Genomic DNA, 20,931 nt, shown 5'->3' with positions numbered 1-20,931 from the left:
AAAATGTTATGGAAACATATGAATTTAGTGTAGTCATATATTGAAAAATAAAGGCGTAACATGCTCTATATGAACAGAAGCAAAATGAATAATCAGTGCAGTTATGCTAAATTATTATGGAATGCTTATGGTCACACTATCATGGGTGTGGATTTATGTGTCATTTATATTTGAAATGCATGTGGAGTAGTGATTACTAATCGTGACAAAGTGACCCATAATAAAGTGAGCAGTAAACTAAAATAAATCAACGCATTTGTATAAGAAGACCACCCGTCTGCTATGACGTCATGTTCTTGAAGCCAAGATGTTAAACGTCAAATTGCCAAAACGAAAGCAAAGAATGAAAACAAGAAGAAAAACAACAATAAACAAAATTTGTATTCTTGACTCTCAGTTCAAGACGTTCTTGTAGTTTACGTATCAAAAAGTTGATATATTCTGATATTTTCAGCTTTCTTGTAAGATTGGTACTAAGTAATTGAAAGACCTCGTACCTGCGCCAAAGAAATTATCTCGGCTGTAATACTGTGAGTTAGGGAAAATGTAAAAATCGCACTGTAATCACGCGGAGTTTTGTTTGTGAGCCCTGTTCTGCGTAGTTCTTGTGGTTGGTTCCCTGAAAAAGATCTAAAGAATAACCATGAAGTGTTTTGTGTTCTTATGTGAAAGTGATTTCCACGGCCAACTAGAAGAAGTAGCATTTTCGGTGCACAGATTCCCAAAGAACTTGGATCGTCGATTAGTATGGCTTCAAGCTATTTCCAATGCCGAGAACAAAGTGATAAATGTTGACGTTATTAATTTTACCTCTGTTCGTATTTGCTCAAATCATTTTCTGGAAAGTGCATTTTATTATAACCATGGCCGGAAATGCTAACAAAACAGCCGTACCATCTGTATTCAACAACCGTCTCAATTCAGGGTAAATATTTGTTTGAACAAGAGCGATCTGTTTGAAATAATAATCATGAAACATTTTAAACAGATTTGTAAGCAGTAATCCAGATTCATGTCAGTGGAGTATCGTTCATGACTCTGGTCTCGGTGAAACCAATGAATTTTCACTACTGATTGAATCTGTACCGACTGAGAATAGCTTATTTCATCTACCTACCGGAACCGTGGTTTACAAGGGAGCAATCTCTTCTCTGAACCCATCTGCACCTGTGGATTGAAAACGGTCTATTTAATCTACCTACCGGAAACGAATGTAACGAAGCATCTATCTCTACTCCGGAGAAGTATGTACCTAACGAACAGCGTCGAAGGTATTTTTCACCCATGGTTCATAAAGATTATGATTTCTCAGCATGCAATTTCAATAAACTTCACGGATCTGATGATTTGGAGACTTATGGTGCTTTACCAATGACACCGGATTCAACGATAATATTGTACCCAAGTTCCCTGCGAATCAGCTTGTTCTTCGTGAAAATAATTCAAATGCCAAAGGACGCCGAAGGTATTATTTATATATTATTATGCTAGTATGCCGGAGACATCAAGGATGATATAATTGCGGAAGAAGCCTTAACAGCTGTGCCCAAGCTTAAGAAACAGCTCGATCGGTCTCAGAAAACTATTAAGCTGCTTCGAGGCCAAAATAAACGCTTGAAGGATCAAATCTCTAGTTTGAAGGACTTGTTTGATATGCTCAAGTCAAAAAACTTCATTTTTGACTCGTGCAACACGATTCTGAAGGTACAAGGTAGACAAAGTAGCTCAATATTCGACAATCACTATTTTATTTTTCATTTTTCTTAGGATTATTCATCAAACGATACTTTTTTTACGAATTGAAATCCCGAACGCATGGCCAACCGTACAGTGCTGAAATGTGAAGCTTTGCTACGACATTGCCTTTTTATTCACCGAAAGCGTACAGATACGTGCGACACATGTTCAACAAAACACTACCACACCAGCGAACTATAAACCGCTGGTATGAAAGTGTCAATGGAGAACCGGGAATCACAAGGGAAAGCTTGGAAGCTTTAAAGGTGAAAGCAAATGAGACCAAACTTCAAGGAAAGTTGCTGCTAGGATGCCTTATGATGGACGAGATGGCCATCCGCCAGCAAGTAATTTGGAATGAGCAGACCAAAAAACTGGAGGGAGTGGCCTATTTGCATTCTACCCAAACAACCGAAAAAAATGCCAAGTCGTCAGCAGAACAAACACCTGCAGCAAAGGAAGCACTTGTATTCATGGTCACTGGCGTTCAAGACCCATGGAAAATACCGGTCGCTTATTTTTTTTATTAAAGGACTAAACGCTATTGAAAAGAAGGACATAATCAACACCATACTTCAAAGCCTTCACGAAGTTGGTGTATATATTGTAGCCTTAACTTTTGATGGAACTTGCACAAATATTGCAGCTGCTAACGCTCTCGGATATGATATCCGAGGCAGTGCGGACCCACTAGTAACTTGCTTCCCTCATCCAACATCAAATCATAGCGTACATGTGCTACTGGATACTGTACACATGCTCAAGCTCGTTAGGAACACCCTGCATAAACAGAAAGAACTAACTACTTTGAACGGCGTCGCAAAATGGCACTATAGGCCTTTTCATGTGACAGGTCCGCCTATGCATTTGTTTACATCGGTGGAGGACCGGTGCATACACGAGGCTGTCATTTGCATAGAAGAACTGTCAAAAAGCTTCCCGATCAGCTGTTTTGGAACGTCATGTGAATAGGCCTATATAGAGAAACTGAATGAGTACCAGGCTTCTTTCCGAACTGAGGATGGATAGTCAAAATGAGGAGGCCATCTTGGATACCCTTATATGTTGGAACCAGAGTGGATTTAGATAAGAGTGCCGTCAATGTCAAAATTGGAACAGCAGCGAACTGTCATTTCCATACAAATACGCGTTCCAATCGAGCAGGAGACCTGTCAAAACTGGAACATGACGTCACTCTTGTTTACAGGCACTCTAGTTGGAACCTGTCAGTTCAATAGGGTTGATATAGGGATGTCAGTTACGTGAAGAAGACCAACTGCAAACTTTGAGCGCTGTTTTCTAAATACCTACTTTTTTCAACGTGAAAGTTACGCTTTTATAGAAAGTGCATTGCGATGAAATACATTGTCATTGTCAATTATTTAGTGAAACTAAAAAAAAACCGTTTTTTTTTTTAATATTCGATAGTAACTCAGTGGTGGGTGCTTTTCAGAATACCAAAAGCGGGCTCCATATAAAGGGGCGACCAAAACTACCAATAACTTTTTTGAGATTTTTATGTTTTTCATCATTTTAAAATACACCTTATGTATTATATGATTATGATCCTTAATTGAAATTGAACTGAAATTAAAGTTTCTTTGACTTTTATGACGTCAAATTGGCTGAAGTAAAAAAAAATGAAAAATTTAACAATAAAATAAGGTACAAAATTTATATTGAAGGAATGCAATATTTTCCCAAATTTACGCACTATCTGAAAGCTTATGCACAGACAAACAGACGTCACACTCTCATCATTGTCCATCGACCACATTTTTAACGGTCGATTCAAAAATATGGTAGGTGGCTAATCCACCACTCGCAGCGCTTGCATCGTTCTTGTTCGTGTTTGACGTTTACACACTATCGCCATCTGTTGGCCTGTCGGCCAAGCACACCGATTTTAGCATTGGGCGTACATGTCCTCGTGACTATGATTTTGATCCAGATTTGTTCTAAGTGTTACGTCTGTTTGTCTGTGGCTTATGGTTCAACACTTTTATCGAGCATGAGGATGAAAAAAATAAGGCTGATAAAAATATTAATTTTCTTTTATGTCCGAGACCACTTGGAAAGTACGAGGGGGGGGGGGGGTGGGTAAAAAAAAATAAAAAACAAAAAAAAATATTTTTTCAAATTTTTAATTTTAATGATACTTGTTAAACTTTTTTCAATCGTCATCTAGATCATTATTTTACCTGTTTTTTATTTTAAAAAATTAAAAAACCTAACTTGTCAAAAAAATTATGAATCTTTTTTTTTCTCCGCTTCAAAATTATCGAGGTGACATAAAAGAAAATTAATATTTGTATCAGCCTAATACTTGGTTGAATTTTTAATACTGTTCAATACACCACTTTAATAATTTTGATGATTTTGAACATGAAAAACAACTCTTGTCGCGTCATGTGGCCGCCATTTCGAATACTGCACATCAAAATGCATCCTTAGATCTAACAAAAAACGTTTATTTTTTGCAGAAATTTGTTGATTTTCAAGTTAGAGCTATTTGAATAATTTAATATTTTACATATATTTTGATGATATTTTCCATACAAAGTTTATTTAAGTTATATTCAACTACTCTTCTTACACATTTTGATCAAACTCGGTCAAATACATGCAAAATTTGTGCTTTCAGTCAAATTTGATTGCATTTCTAATAAAAAAAAAACAGTTTTTTAAAAGTTACGTTATTTGTGAATAACCCGTTATGAAACAATAAAAACGTCAAATAACATATTCAGGTGACATATTTTATCAATTAAGGCGATAAAACTAGTTTTGGCCAAACTTGGAATCACAATTCAGGGGGGCGATTCCAAAAAAAAGATTGGCCTCAAGGGGATAAGAGTGAAAAAAGTTTGAGAAAAACTGGTGATTATAAAAATCATTTTTGCACCACTCATTCGATTCTAGGTCAGGTCTTAGTGTCATCCCAAAATTAGATTCCGATTGCTTGGTGCAAAAACGATTTCACCTTAGTATAGGGTAACGGTCGTATTTTGGACCCCCTAAGGAAGTGATTTTAGTTTTGTGTCCCAATTAATCAATTGCACAGCGTACCCAAGTCAAAGAACATGTCAATATGTAGAGAAAAACTTTCTCTACGAGATAAAAATGCCCAAACGGTCATGTAGGATCCAAAAAACGTCGAAAATAATTGAACTGTGATGCACTGTTTTTCATTATTTTGGACACACCAATACATTTTGGACCCTCATGGTATATATTTTGGACCCCCGGCATTTTTTTATCGTTTGGCGACAAAGTCCATGACACTGGATGTATAATATGCTTGCCCATAGTCTAATCAATCGATCGACAATGGAAATCCGAACAAATTCTACGCTTTTCGTCCAGAAAATTGAAAAAAGTTTTTGTTTACATTTGAAAAATTTCTGACGGCTTCAATTTATGTGTGTAATGTGTTGTAATGGTTGCATGGATGCACTGATTAAATTAAATTAATTTCAGATAAAATAAACACATTTCCTTTGTACAAACGGTTGATGCAAGTGCGGAATAGTCCTATCTTTCCAAATGTCATGCAAATTGAGTTGGTCTTTCGATTTAAACTGGGAAATTTGCAGGAAAATGGCCAAGGGGGTCCAAAATATATAGGGGTCCAAAATATATTGGTTACCCTACACTTTATTTCCGTTGATAATATTAATCGTTAATATTGGTGCACAATCTGTAGGATTGTATTGCTGATTTCACCCCGAATTGGACCGTCACAAAAGTGTGCACCCATCTTCGAAATGTGATAGCAGCTCAGGGTTACGTCGAATCCTGATGGTGTCTTCGGTGCACTTATTCCTTGTTGTACAATTAATGCATCAAATACCTATTTCCAGACGATCCTATGAAAACGAGTAATTTTGTTATACATTTTCTGCACACCACAACTTTTCTGATAGTGGGGTGAAGTGCGCTATAAAATCAGACAGAACCAGTTTTAAAATAAATATTATAAACATGACCTTTCCTATACAACGACCAAGCGGCTGGTGCATAATCGCTACAGTTTCGACTTGATCTCCGTTGTGTACAGATCGTGTTACGCCAACGTGAAGATGCGTTTCATCAATCGGTTACTAATCGTGGGAGCACTTTATTTGATGCTTCCTGGCATATCTCAAGCATCTTACCAATGTGGTATTCGAAAACATTCTTTTGTGCAACTCGTCCATCATGGATGGACCGTCGAAGAGGGACAATGGCCATGGCACGTGGCTATTTTCCACAAGCGGAGTAAATCCGAAAAATATGCTTGTGGTGGAACATTGCTGGACGAAAATCATGTCCTGACTGCTGCACATTGTGTCGTGAATCGCAATACCGGATATGCAATATCAGCAAATAACTTGAAACTACACTTTGGTCAACAAAATTTGTCCACAATCTCAGCCAATGTGCAGATTCGAGACGTTAGTAAGGTTCAAATACATCCGGATCACTCTTCCCATCGGAACGATATAGCAATACTTCTGATGCGGTTGCCGGTGCGTTATACAGACTACGTAATCCCTATATGCATTGACCAAAACGCTGACATAGATCTACGGAACCTCGAAGGAGAGCGAGGATGGATTACGGGGTGGGGCACGACACAGACGGGTTCGATTTCGGATGTTCTTCACACAGCGTCATTACCCGTAGTGAGTTATCTGCAGTGCTTCAACGATCACGAAACGGTGTTCGGGAATCTGCTGAACGAGAATGTTTTCTGTGCAGGCGATCGAAATGGTATGATTCGCGATTGCATATGAATGAGAAAGACGCGTAATTTTTAAGACTTCCAGGAACTAGCCCGGGCACAGGAGACAGCGGCGGTGGTATGTATTTTAGTGATGGTGACCGATGGGTGCTGAGGGGCATCGTGTCCTTTGCAAAGGCGGATGAACTTAAAAATGAGGTTGACACTTCAAAGTTTGTGATATTCGTCAACGTACAGCGCTTTCTAACGTGGATCAGAGAAATAATAGCGGATAACAAGCCTAAATCAACTGAAACTTCAAAACGGATCAGTGAAAGAGGTACTTTGATTATAAATTATTCCAACTAACAATTTTCAATAGGATCGGTGTACAAATAGTCGCACAGATAAGAACAAATATTAGGGGAAGGTGTACCAGTTTTCGCCACCCCGAATTATGTTATAGTTTTACGACACAAAAGGTTGTTAAGATGATACGAAAACATTTTTAGAAACCACAACATTTTCTCGGAAATATCATTCTGCTACAAAAAAAATTGCTCCTTTGCACCTGATATCGCCTGATATAGGTTTTACTGATCCACCACCCTCCATAAGAAATCAACCTTGGTGGCCGGACCGAACCGAAATTAAAAATATGGCGAATACTAGTGCAAGTGGTCCAGTATTTGCTACCCCGATTTTCAATATAAAAACATAGTTTCTGAACAAAAAATTAATTCTATTTGAAAATAAAGATCGGCAAGCCTCGTTGGATAAATGTACAGCTCGTGCTGAAAAAATCATCATTTTGCAACTTGTTGCATAAATCACTATTTTGATATTTGTGAAAATGCTTAAAAGTTCAATAACAATTAGAAGGCATTTTTTGTGATCAAATGAAGTATTATCAGTCATTATAGTAAACAAGAAACAAAATAACCAGCAAGGAGTTCCCATAAACCACGTGGTTATATTTTTGGTAGTTTTCATCCCCCTTCCCCTTGTGATCAACTCTTCAAATTTTTATTTTTATTTACATGAACCGTAACCTTTGAACAGACCCCCCCCTAAAATGAACACGCAAATGGACGGTTCCGACGGTTCCATAGTACAGTAAAGGGGTTGTTCATAAGCCACGATATTTCTGGAGAGATAGCTGGTGAATTGTAGAATCACTAAAATCGCTTGTTTCAACCATTTATATCAAATATTCCATCATTTGCAATACTTTAAAAAATGGGAGGGTACAAAAAGGGGGGGGGGAGTCCATGCAAATCTTAAAACAACTCTTCATATTGAATTTCAAGTTTAAAACATAATATGGCACATGAATTCTGCTGTCCTGAAAATAAAACACTGTGTCGGGTTATTGATTAGATTAGATTTTTAAATAAAAAATGCAAAATGTTCAAGTATATTCTAAAAATGACCTGGGCAGACACGAAAATGCTGAAAACGCCATTATTTTTTGTTTATTTTTATACTTTCAAGCCCGGGGTGTCCGGTCTCTGTGCATTCCGATCGACTTTTTTTGTCGAACAGTGTTATTATGAGAAATAAATAAATAATCCCTGTGAACATTACTGGATGTAGTAACGTTGAAGTGCTTAAGGATTCCCTGATGCCAATTCTGAAGAAATTCCTTTAAGCATCCTTTGGAAAATTGTTGAAAGATATGCTAGAAGAATTTCTTGAATGTTTTCTCTGGAGAAACCACTAGGATAATTCCTGAAGTTTGTCTCATGAAACATGAGAAGATTTTGCATCAGAATTCCTTGCAAGTAAGATAAGGAAAAAAGAGACTTTAGAGACCATTTTGGTTATAATAGAGGCTTCAGAGATGGGGCCCAGATAGCCGTAGCGGTAAACGCGCAGCTATTCAGCATGACCATGCTGAGGGTCGTGGGTTCGAATCCCACTGGTCGAGGATCTTTTCGTAAAGGAAATTTTCTCGATTCCCAGGGCATAGAAGTATCTTCGTACCTGCCACACGATATACACATGCAAAAATGGTCAATCGGCAAAGAAAGCTCTCAGTTAATAACTGTGGAAGTGCTCATAAGAACACTAATCTGTGAAGCAGGCTTTGTCCCAGTTGGGACGTAACACCAGAAAGAAGAAGAAGAAGAGGCTTCAGAGACCTTTCACAAACAGACTTTTCAGAGACTTGTACAGATCAAATAAGGAGACATGAAAGAAATATCAATCATGTTTTTATGAGTTGATAAAATTTCAAACCATCACAGAACAGCTCAAAAAGCGTCTTGATAGCGGCGCAGCCGAATTTTTTTCGATTGAAGACAGTTTTCTGGTGAGCAATGGTAGCTCTGGGTTTTGATGCAAAAAGCATATGTCGTGAACATATTCTATCATGAATTACTGTTTCTATTTTTTCCCTGATTGTAATCGAAATTCCCTGAGAATTCCAGGTTTTTACAGGTTAAATAAAATTCCTTGATAATTCTAGGTTTTTCCAGGTAGTAGACACCCTGTCTATTTTAGCTCATTTCCTACTAATTTAACAATTTTTGTAGAATGGGCGAACATGAAACTCTTTTGTGGAAAATGTTTTGCTGGAATGGAAATGTCGCTCATGGGACCACACTGGAACTGAAAGTTAACAAAAAGAAAACAGGAACTGATAATTAAACTTGGGAATCTAAAATCCTGCTCTCCAGCCTAGGCAAGTTTTGTGCTGAATGAACAAAAGCCATTAAGGAGATTAAAAATGATACTTTTTATTACGTTTTATGATATTTCTACTTTCTGTGCAACCAAAAGGAAAAAAAACATTAAAAATGCATCATACTTTAGGATCTAGAAGGGACATTAGTTAATATGTCACGAATTGCAAATTGTACGATGGCTGTTATTAGAATAAAGATTGCCAACTTCTCGGGAAATTCTGATATCGCGACAAACAAACAATTATTCCCAGGGAATCAGGAATCCCCAGGAAATTTCTCCCGGAATAGGAAACCCTAGTAGGGCTGTCTGATTTTTAAGATTTGCACTCTTGATGATTGCAGGAGTGGGTTCATCGTCGCCTTGAGGGAAAAATGGAACAAACTCAAGAATTGGAATTAAATTTGAGATTTAATTACAGTAGCTATGGCTTACAGTACAAGTACCATGCCCACACAGTTACGGATCACTTTGGCGTTCAACATAGGACAACTCGCTCTAAATAAAAAGGTTGATGTAATACATATTTTTACCAAGCCATACTATTTGTCTTCTACCATTTCTCGCATAACTTCTGATCTCGCCCTAAAAGCCATTGGTAACCATGTGTGTAGCTCGTTGTTTCTGAGCATTTGAATGGAGTTACACGTTTTTTAACAACACTATGGGGAAGAAAGGATCATTCTCTACCTGCCAGTGGTGTTGGTTTGGAAGCTTATTCATTAATTTGCTCAGAAACAACGAGCTACACACGTGGTTACCAATGGCTTTTAGGGCGTTATCCCAGATTATGCGAGATTTGTAATGTTAAGCACAACATTCAACCGCTAAATAACGATGTTTTTGACAAATGTTTAGTTGGTACCACACAGCTATCATCATATGGACGTTTTTTGTAAGAAGTGCCGTCAGCTTTCATAAGCTCCCAAAGGTGATAAAATTCAAATGTTATGTTATAAATACTGCTCACTCGCTTAGATTCAGTATGAATTAATCTTTGGAAAACATTTTTCTTGATTGTTGATTCTAAATATTGAATATTAGCAGTTGTAACTAGTGATGCATACTATGGGCCAGGAAATGTTTGTTTACCACGGATATGGATCACTTCCAAATAATGTACATTTCTGTCATTTTAAGCAGATTCGCCATTTTCAGGCAATAGCACTAAGGATAAAACTCATAAAACATCAAGGTATGTTAATTCCATTTTTTAGCAGACACAAATTAGCATTAGCATTAAGCAATTCGCACAAATTCGTAGGTGGTACAATCCTAGACCGTTGTATGAGGGTTGCCTACTTCCCGTCCGTTACCAAAGTCAAAGATTTGGGACCAACCCTTGACTCTTAGACAAGATTGACGCATCCTCCAATAATCGGAAGCTGTCCTGGCCACGTCCTCGCGAATGCTGAGGAATGGGAAGGAATGATTGATTGAACACCTACTTAAGAAAGATGCAGAGAAATCTACGACCTTTCATAGGTGTTACGGGATATTGTGGAATGTTAATGGGTTGGGAAAGGCCATAGGATACGATTGGTAGACGTTCATATGAATAATATTTGGGGATTGGTTCATATTGGAACAATCTCACCGAATTCTGCATTTGGAACCTCTCGGCAATTCACCGTTCAATCGACCGTCCAAATACTACGATCCTGATGGCGCGATCTATGCCAACACTGGACAGCACATACAAAGACCGAGATAAATATAATTCCGGCGACGCGCAAACCGACCTCGCTTGCTTGAACTTTCGGAACACACTCTTCATTTTTTAGCAGACACAAATGGGTGAAAAAACTTGGTGAGGAGCGAAAACAGTTTATGTTTTAGTTACTGCAATGCAGTATAACAAAAAAAAAAAACTCCAAAAAAACATAAAACTTGAGCAGCAACTTATTTAGAGATGAACTATGCTTCCAAACAAGCACAATTATTATGGTTGAATGGTTATAGCAAGGTGTCTAAAAAGTATGAACTAAATGAAAAGCGCCTTCAGGTCTTATTTATTTATCCATTCTTAATTCCTTTCTCTACTGTCCATAAATAGGCATTTAAAAAAAAAAGACAATTTACACCGTCTTCAGCTCAAGGCTGCACAGACTGAATTTTACCCTTGTTTCCAGTTCCAACAATGCTATTTTTTGCAGTAATGTGTAACGCATTGTTAACTTTCACTAAATCATGAAATACAAATGCATTGAGTTGAAAATCTCTTGATTTTGCGCACTAATCCGTAATATGTCACCATTTGATCCATAATATGAAAATTGATACATAATATGGTTTTCAGAAACTGACAATTTTTTTTTAATTTTATGTATTACTAAGTAAACATTACACTCAAAATAGTTTACTAACCGAAGTTCCAATTTAAAACGATTCAATTCGTGCTTTTACATTGAAATTGTATGTTTTCTATGTTATTATGAATTTTATATGTTGTTATATTGAATTTTATATGTTGGACTCAACACTATTTTATCCATAACTGTGGGGTCATGGTATGTCTTGGCTTAAAAAAAACTTTGTCGGCAGATTTTCTTCACGATTTGTTTTAAATTCCGAATTGTAGTCACTTTACTTTTTATTAATTTTGCCTGTTTTATAGAATGTGAAAGATTCAAGGGTTTAGCCAGAAAACGGAGAAATAAAATCTGCGATAACTCGAGATACCCGCATACGGTGAATTCAAGCAAGCATTTCAGTATAGGTCCGAAATATTGACATATTCTCATACTTTTTAGGTGTCCATTATTTTCTCTGATAATAAAGTCAAGTGTAATGGCATTCTCGTGAATGAAAACCACGTGCTGACGGCTTGTCACTGTAGACGGTAAGATAAAGGCATACGGTGCTCATATAAATTTCCAGTCTCAAAGTACTCAATCCAATGAAATTCAACCTAATAAGCCACCTTAATTACAAATTTGTTTTATCACAGGCAAACATCATTAGCAAAATCGCGCGAAACATTATCGGCACTGTGACAATAGTCATACAGTCAACTCTCCGTAACTCGGTATTAAAGAGACCATCGAATTGGGAGGTATCGAGTTACAGAACACAAAACCCGTGCAACTGCGATCCAAGGGACCATCGAATGAGCTACGAAAACCTGAGAGAGACTCGCGAAAAGGAAAAATATCCACGTCATATGCAGCCCAAATTCCGCTGTCACGAAACGTCAAATGCAGCCCGTCGTTTTTATGGCTAAAAAAATGAAAAGTATTGTATTCAAAATAAATTGTTCTAGGAAACCTCAGTCAGCGGTGCAGTTTTTCCAAAGATGTTGATAAATCTAAACACAAGACTAGTTATTTCCAGTGTCTGATAGGTTAGCTGGCACAAAATTTCAATATTGAAGCTTTTTATGCTTGGGTGTGACGCAAACGTAATAACTTTTGCTGGGAAGTTCATGTGACGGTTTGAACGGCTTGCGCATGACTGATGTAAACGCATAGTGGAATAAGAAAAAAAAATAGCGATCACAGAAAAAAGAAGAACATCTTCGCGAGTCTCGTCTCAGATAAAAACCAACTTTTACTCTGGTTCTCTAACTCGATATCGAGTAAGGGAGAATTGACTGTACAAGCAGAACGCTAGTGGCGCCATTGTCAAATCTTTGAGAGCACCAATCTGGATCACCAGATAGCCGTTTACGCTGATATTTTGATCAATCGATCATTAACAGCGATTTACCAATCGATCATGTTTTCAGCTTGAACGGCTGTCTGGTTCTCCATTTCAGATGTGGCTTTGATTCTTCTTCACCCTAAACATATAGTTCGTAGTCCGCATAGTATGTACATTAATATTTTTTCCGTGTAGGGACAACATGGGAGAAACACCGTCAAAAGTTCAAATTGATGCATACGGGTCAGTTGGTATTTTGAAAGTGATATGCCACCCTCATCATAAAGAAAGAATAACTTATCATGACATAGCCGTCATTACGTTAGACACCACTATTGAGCTGTCCAGCAATATACTTCCAGCATGTTTGGCAAGCAACTGGACAGAAAATCTCTACGACACACTTCTGCAAACTGGCTATGGAGTAAGCATTGAAACAGGTAATTTGGAGCAATAAAATGTTAGCCCATTGTAAATTTTATATCATTGATCGTTTCATTCTAGGAATCAAAAAATTCATCGAATCCGAGGACAATCAAGTCATAACGAAAGAGAGGTGTGATGAAATAATTTCTCGGAATAGACGTTTACCCGATGGTATTATACCTGGACAATTGTGTGCGATTAATACTGATCAGTTGAGAACTAGCACCAGCGGATCATCTGGGAGCCCTTTGCAGTCTGTAAATACTCGATCCTGCATGTATACAGCCGTTGGAATTACAAGTTCCGGCAATCAGGACCACGAAAGAATCCGGGAAAATAATCAAACCGTGGTTGATATCTATACTCGCATTTCTCACTATCTGGACTGGATTGAGCAAATGGTTTGGAGCAACGAACCGCCTGTAACAACCACAACCGCCAGGATTCGAACAACTGAAACGACTACCAACAATATTGTCCCCTTTCACACAGATTTCGTTTTTCCCGATGATTAAATAGTAGGTACATTAGAAAAAGTAAAAAAAATTGTTTTCGATTCCGATAACGTCCATATAACCGCATATTTGAATGATTGTTTGTATCTTGGTGCGATTTCGAGCGGTAACATCATTATGTTTCAAATGAGTTTGTGGGAAGTTATCAAGCTGGTTTCATCAACGGTCGCTCGATGACGGACCAAATCTTCACTGTACGGCAAATCCTCCAGAAATGCCGAGAATACCAAGTCCCAACGCATCACCTGTTCATCGATTTTAAAGCGGCTTATGATAGCATCGACCGCATAGAGCAGGCCTGCCCAACCTTTTTGGCTCTTTTTCGACATAAATAGTTGGTTCGTTTGCAAGAATTGATCGATATGAACAAAATTAGTCTCAAATGAAAGCTTGGTAGTATATTTGTCTAATTCATGCTGAAAATTTAAAAATTTTATTACCCTCTTTGCTACCGATGCAATTAAGTCCAAAAAATGATCCGGCCCTGATTTTTACCTTTGCTTGCATCGCTAGCCAAGATTTTGATATAAATTTAAAATTTTCAGCATGGATTAGACAAATATACTACCAAGCTTTCATTTGAGACTAATTTTGTTCATATTGGTATATTCTTTCGAACGCACCACCCATTTATGTCGAAAAAGAGCCAAAAAGGTTGGGCAGGCCTGGCATAGAGCTTTTACGGGAAGCTCACAAGACAAAAGATATTATAGTACTATAATATCTTTTCTGGGAGAGAATTCTTGATAACAACGACATCGAAGAAGCTGCGCAAACTTTTGCACATGTTTTGTCATACATCATTGATAGGAACGTTCCGTAAAGAGCACACCACAATGCTTCCCGACCTCCTTGTGAACTGCGGAGGTTGAAGTCGGTTAAACGAGCGGCTCTAAGGAAGTTCACTAAGTACCGAACACCTTCATCGCGCTGTTACTATCTAAGGTCGAACTACGAATATCAGCGAATCAGTTGTCACTGTTTCCAGCAGTATGAGCGAAGCATTGAGCAGAAACTTAAACGCCATCCACAGTCATTCTGGAAATACGTGAATGAGCAGCGTAAAAAGTCCAGGTCTTCCAACGTCGATGGAATGGAATGGTAGAACCGCATCGTGCCTCCAGGAGATATGCCAGTTATTTTCTTTCAAATTTGCCAGCGTATTCAGCGACGTTGAAATAAGTAACGAACAAGTCATCCTAACAGCCAACAATGCTCCCCTTAACGGACAAACGCTAGACAATTTCGATGTTGACGATAATGCCATTTCCAGGACCGCATTGCAACTCAAGACGTCGTATAACCCTGGACCAGATGGAATTCCGCCAGTAGACTTCAAGAAGCATATCGACAAACTGCTTACTCCGCTGCACAGTTTGTTTCGTCTATCACTTTCCACCGGAATCTTTCCTTCATGCTGGAAAGTAGCAAACATGTTTCCAGTGCATAAGAAAGGGAGAAAACGTGAGGTAGATAATTAACGTGGCATCACATCTCTGAGCTCAGTTTCGAACTCGTTGTTATAGAACCATTGCTATCACACTGCAAACATCAGCTTGACAACGATTTAACACAGTGAATCAAATTGCCATCAAAATAGACGAAAAACAAACAACAAAGCAAGGTCGCTCACAACCGTTTGTTGCAACTGTTGCGGATAAGGACACAATCAAAAGCAAAATTGTCATGACAATCACAGAGCGCAACATTGTTGCAACCTTTTCAACTCGCGATAAATCAGTTATTTTAAGCACAAAACTAAATTCGTTTTGTGGATGCTGTTTAATAATGTGTCAATGTTTACCAACACGAAGAAACTTCTCGAAAATTGCAATGCGATGCCCAGAATATCGCTGTGCACGAGGTGATCGATCTTTGTCATATTATGTTCAAGTAATGATAAACTTATGTTGCGGAATAAAATTGTTGCAACAAAAATAGGAGGTGACAATGTCTTTGTTGCTGCGTGTTTGGTGACAATTGATTCACTGGATCAACACGGCTTTACCACCGGTCGCTCGACCACTACTAATCTAGGTACTATGCTTCACATCGTACATAACTGATGATATGCTCGATAGAGTTCAAACTGATGCAATCTATACCGATCTGTCCGCTGCTTTCGACAAGTTGGACCACAACATCGCCATTGCAAAGCTCGACAGGTTTGGCATCTGCGGTAACTTCCTGCGCTGGTTCAGATCGTATCTCACCGATCGTCAGTTAAAAGTCGTGATGGGGGACTGCAGTTCCGACAGCTTTCTTGCTACTTCCGGCATAGCACAAGGAAGTCATCTGGATCTAGTGATTTTCTTGCTTTGTTTCGATGACGTTCATTACGTAGTAAAAGCCCCTCGGTTATCTTACGCGGATGATCTGAAATTGTTCTTACGAATACGCTCAACTGCTGATTGTTTGTACCTGCAACAACAACTTGACATGTTTGCCAGCTGGTGGTCTCTAAATGGTATGGTGGTGAATCCAACCAAATGCTCCATCATAACGTTTTCCAGGCAAAAGCGATCAATAGCGTTCCCTTATAGTTTGCTCGGGACGAATCTCGAACGTGTGGATCACATCAAGCACCTAGGTGTTTTCCTTGATTCACAGTTATCATTCAAACAACATATTTCGTACACGGTCAGTAAAGCTTCGACAACTCTCGGTTTCATGTTCAGAATCGCCAAGACTTTCTCAGATGTTTACAGCCTGGAATCGCTCTATTGCTCTTTTGGGCGCTCCACACTGGAATATGCCGCTGCGGTTTGGAGCTCCGCTTACAACAATGGAGCGGAAAGGATCGAATCTGTCCAATGAAGATTTCTTCGATTCGCACTTCGCAAGTTACCGTGGAGAGATCCGTTCCGCCTGCCGAGCTACGAAAGTCGTTGTCAGCTAATATACTTGGACCTTCTTCGCTGTAGAAGGGATGTCATAACAGCTTTGACTATTGCGGATGTGTTGCAGGGACGCATCGAATGTGGAACCATTCTGGAACAAATTAATTTGGACGTCCGCCCACGCTCGCTGCGCAACAACATCATGCTAAGACTGCCTCTATTTCGTACAAATTATTGACTTCACGGTGTTCTTAGTGGACTACAGTGAGTTTTCAACAGAGTATCTTCATTGTTTTATTTCAACATTACCCGAGAGACGCTCCGTCGAAGATTTTCATTGTTTTTCGCTGAATGAGACAATTAGTCTAAGTTTTTAGTTTATGTTTTATTGCCTGACTATTTAATATTTGTTTTTAAATTAATTCTTATTGTTTTTGACGTCACTGTACCCTGTTGTTAATGTTTGCATATACACTACCCGCCATAAGTATGGAATCGCATCATCTAGTATTGCAACACCTCAATTGAATATTGCAGCACCCCCCAAAAAGTTTAGCATCACCCGTAAGCTATTACACTAATGACGCAATATCTTGGAAACCATACTTTCTAGAAAGCTGCGGTCTTCAGCAAAGTTGTTCAGAAGCCTTACGGCGTTCATCAGCTGAAATTTTTAATGCGCCATTTTGCCGCTACGTGGCGCTAGTGTGCATGTAAATTGGTCATATTTTAGACGGCTCTAGCTCATGAACCTGACCACTTAGAATGTTCGTGTCTTCAGCAAAGTTGTTCAGAAGCTTAAAAGCAATCTGAGGCAGCACTGATTGGCTAGCAATTTTGCCGCTACGTGGCGCTAGTGTGCATGTAAATTGGTCATATTTTAGACGGCTCTAGCTCATGAACCTGACCACTTAGAATGTTCGTGTCTTCAGCAAAGTTGGTTAGAAGCTCAACAGCAATCGGAGACAGCACTGATTGGTTAGCAATTTTGACGAGGGTGGCTCTGCTTTTAGCGAAATGATGGATCCGAAATTTGAACTGAATGTTGGAAATAACTTTAAATTAAAACTGTGTACGATTTCTTAAGGCATTAAATATAGCCTATTTTAACAAAAAATGTCAAATTTTGAATGTTTTTTAACACATAGTAAACAATTATATAGTACTGACCCGATATTGTCAGTCCCCGATTTTGTCTGCTCCCGATGTCTACCCCCGATTTTGTCAGCTCTTTGACCCGATTTTGTCGGCTTGTTTTAAATTTATCAAAAAATTGTTTTCGCCATGTTCTACCATATTTTCATCAAAAATGATGATGATGTTTAATGTCATGCACGCATGGGCGTAGCTAGAGGGGGCAATGGCAATGCCTTTTATTAAGTGTTAAAATCGATATTACCAATATGAGAGAGGGGGAGCTCCTGATAAAAAAAAACTGCTACGCCCAAGTCCATCGCCCTCCTAAAAGTCCATGTAACCATGTAACACGTCAAAATTTGAAAAACAGGAACAAAATAAAATGACCGGATTTTGTCAGGTTCCCCATTTTGTCAGCCTAAAATTCATCGAGGGGCTGACAAAATCGGGTCCTTACTGTATTTCGAAGGAGTTTCTAAATCAAGAGGAATTTTAATATGAACCTCTTTAGGAATTTCTGTGTTCTGTGAGAAATTTTAGATAATTCATCAATCATGTATAACTAGGAACTCAGGTTGATTCCATTTGTTTTACTGGACAAAGCAAAATTGCCGATCAAAGGGACTACAACGAATCGAATCTTTGGAATTTTTCCAATAGGTAAATCTGCAAGACTTTAAATAGACCCGTCACTCAACATTTAAATAAGACGCGTTTAGGACTTTACTTAGCTTACTATGAAACAAATACGGTGGGTATCTTGTATAGTTTTATGTTTCATGCAAAAAGAGTGTAATGTATAATGATCGTTTTGTCGTGAAAATCGTGAATGAAATGTTAAGAATCGATCTTCTCAAGCCACCCCCCCCCCCCTGATGAAAAAACCTGGCTACGCCAATGGTCATCGACCCCTTATGGACCGTTCAAATATTACGTAACGCAACAGGGGATGGAGGGGGTCTTACATAGTGTTACGGTTCAAAGAAAAATTTAAAATTTTCTATACAAAAGTTGTTACGTTGAGGTGAAAGGGGGTCTAAAATTGACAAATTTTGCTTTACGTAATTTTTTAATGAACTCTTAAAAGTCCATGCAAGTTCTTGACGGGGTTCACAAGCAATCATTAACACGTCAAAATTTGAAAAACAGGAACATAATAAAATGACCCGATTTTGTCAGGTTCCCCATTTTGTCAGCCTAAAATTCATCGAGGGGGTGACAAAATCGGGTCCTCACTGTATTATATTCCACAATGTTTTAAATTTTGTCTAAGTAAACAGGTACCTAGAAAACGCCTTCTTCTAAATATTTGCTGAAGATACGAACATTCTAGGTGGTCTAGATCATGTGCTAGAGCCCGCGGAAATATAACCCAATCTACCTGCACATCTGAGAGAGAGGACACAGATGGCTTAGATTGCGAGCTCCCAAAAGACAAGGGAACCTGTCATAAACTGACACTGGAAAACCACACATTTGAAGAGCAAAGCGTAAAATACCGTCAGAATTTAGGTAAAGGTAATTAAACTTTCTAGGTGTTTTTCGATGACTGCATATTTTAAAAAGTTGAATACTTAAATATAGTCGTGTGTTGGCAAACTGCTATTGATTTTTTTATTCATACCTTTTTCACATTGAACAACAATGAGTGAATGATTTTGGCCAAAATAAGATCATTAGACCGTTGTGCACAACCCAAGAACTAAAGAAAGAAGTCTAAGAAGGCAAGAAAACATGCCAACTTTGCTGAAGACACGAACATTCTAAGTGGTCAGGTTCATGAGCTAGAGCCGTCTAAAATATGACCAATTTACATGCACACTAGCGCCACGTAGCGGCAAAATTGCTAACCAATCAGTGCTGCCTCAGATTGCTTTTAAGCTTCTGAACAACTTTGCTGAAGACACGAACATTCTAAGTTGTCAGGTTCATGAGCTAGAGCCTGCTAGAATATGATCAAATGACATGCACACTAGCGCCACGTAGCGGCTAAATTGCTAATCAATCAGTGCTGCCTCAGATTGCTTTTAAGCTTCTGACCAACTTTGCTGAAGACACGAACATTCTAAGTGGTCAGGTTCATGAGCTAGAGCCGTCTAAAATATGACCAATTTACATGCACACTAGCGCCACGTAGCGGCAAAATTGCTAACCAATCAGTGTTGCCTCAGATTGCTTTTAAGCTTCTGAACAACTTTGCTGAAGACACGAACATTCTAAGTGGTCAGGTTCATGAGCTAGAGCCGTCTAAAATATGACCAATTTACATGCACACTAGCGCCACGTAGCGGCAAAATTGCTAACCATTCAGTGCTGCCTCAGATTGCTTTTAAGCTTCTGAACAACTTTGCTGAAGACACGAACATTCTAAGTTGTCAGCACAGACAAACAGACGTCACACTCTCATCGCTGTCCGTCGACCAACTTTTTAACGATCGATTCGAATATCTGGTAGGTGGTCAATCGACCACCCGCAGCGCTCGCGTCGTTTTTGTTCGTGTTTGACGTTTACACACTACCGCCACCTGTTGGTCCATCGGCCAACTACAGTGTTTTTAGCATTGGGCGTACATGTTTTCGCGACTATGATTTTGATCGAGATTTACTTGGAACAAGTTACGTCTGTTTCTCTGTGTTGTCAGGTTCATGAGCTAGAGCCTGCTAGAATATGATCAAATGACATGCACACTAGCGCCACGTAGCGGCAAAATTGCTAACCAATCAGTGCTGTTTCACATTACTTTTAAGCTTCTGATCAACTTTGCTGAAGACACGAACATTCTAAGTGGTCAGGTTCATGAGCCAGAGCCGTCTAAAATATGACCAATTTACATGCACACTAGCGCCACGTAGTGGCAAAATTGCTAGCCAATCAGTGCTGCCTCAGATTGCTTTTAAGCTTCTGAACAACTTTGCTGAAGACACGAACATTCTAAGTGGTCAGGTTCATGAGCTAGAGCCGTCTAAAATATGACCAATTTACATGCACACTAGCGCCACGTAGCGGCAAAATGGCGCATTAAAAATTTCAGCTGATGAACGCCGTAAGGCTTCTGAACAACTTTGCTGAAGACCGCAGCTTTCTAGAAAGTATGGTTTCCAAGATATTGCGTCATTAGTGTAATAGCTTACGGGTGATGCTAAACTTTTTGGGGGGTGCTGCAATATTCAATTGAGGTGTTGCAATACTAGATGATGCGATTCCATACTTATGGCGGGTAGTGTACATATATTTTAAGAC

The 20,931-nt window shown here is 38.8% G+C and overlaps 1 protein-coding gene and 1 long non-coding RNA gene across 4 annotated transcripts; both read left to right on the top strand.

Annotated features, from left to right (window-relative positions):
• On the top strand, positions 1 to 2,283 carry LOC110676266. Of its 3 annotated transcripts, none has more exons than XR_002500224.1 (4): positions 1 to 925; positions 989 to 1,244; positions 1,313 to 1,704; positions 1,768 to 2,283. It is a non-coding gene; the product is annotated as an uncharacterized LOC110676266 (long non-coding RNA). The 3 variants fall into 3 exon arrangements; XR_002500223.1 differs by having other exon boundaries at positions 1,298 to 1,704; XR_002500222.1 differs by having other exon boundaries at positions 989 to 1,704.
• Positions 2,284 to 5,341: 3,058 nt separating this feature from the next.
• Positions 5,342 to 13,760, top strand: LOC5577290 (serine protease 53). Its single transcript, XM_001656341.2, has 6 exons — positions 5,342 to 6,492; positions 6,549 to 6,782; positions 11,748 to 11,821; positions 11,884 to 11,972; positions 12,968 to 13,212; positions 13,277 to 13,760. Exons 1-6 carry the CDS (start codon positions 5,820 to 5,822, stop codon positions 13,711 to 13,713), a joined length of 1,752 nt encoding a protein of 583 aa, XP_001656391.2. The 5' UTR covers positions 5,342 to 5,819; the 3' UTR covers positions 13,714 to 13,760.
• Positions 13,761 to 20,931: the final 7,171 nt, after the last annotated feature.

Source organism: Aedes aegypti, chromosome 2 (assembly GCF_002204515.2).
Source record: "Aedes aegypti strain LVP_AGWG chromosome 2, AaegL5.0 Primary Assembly, whole genome shotgun sequence".
In the NCBI taxonomy this organism is placed as follows: Eukaryota; Metazoa; Arthropoda; class Insecta; order Diptera; family Culicidae; genus Aedes; species Aedes aegypti.
The sequence above is the reverse complement of the archived record's forward strand: the minus strand, read 5'-3'. Positions and strand labels throughout refer to the sequence as shown.

Coding starts and splice junctions, on each gene's coding strand:
- LOC5577290 (XM_001656341.2), top strand. CDS start 5,820: ATGCGTTTCATCAATCGGTTACTAATCGTGGGAGCACTTTATTTGATG. Junction 6,493..6,548: donor CTGTGCAGGCGATCGAAATG/GTATGATTCGCG, acceptor TAAGACTTCCAG/GAACTAGCCCGGGCACAGGA. Junction 11,973..12,967: donor ACGGCTTGTCACTGTAGACG/GTAAGATAAAGG, acceptor TTTTCCGTGTAG/GGACAACATGGGAGAAACAC.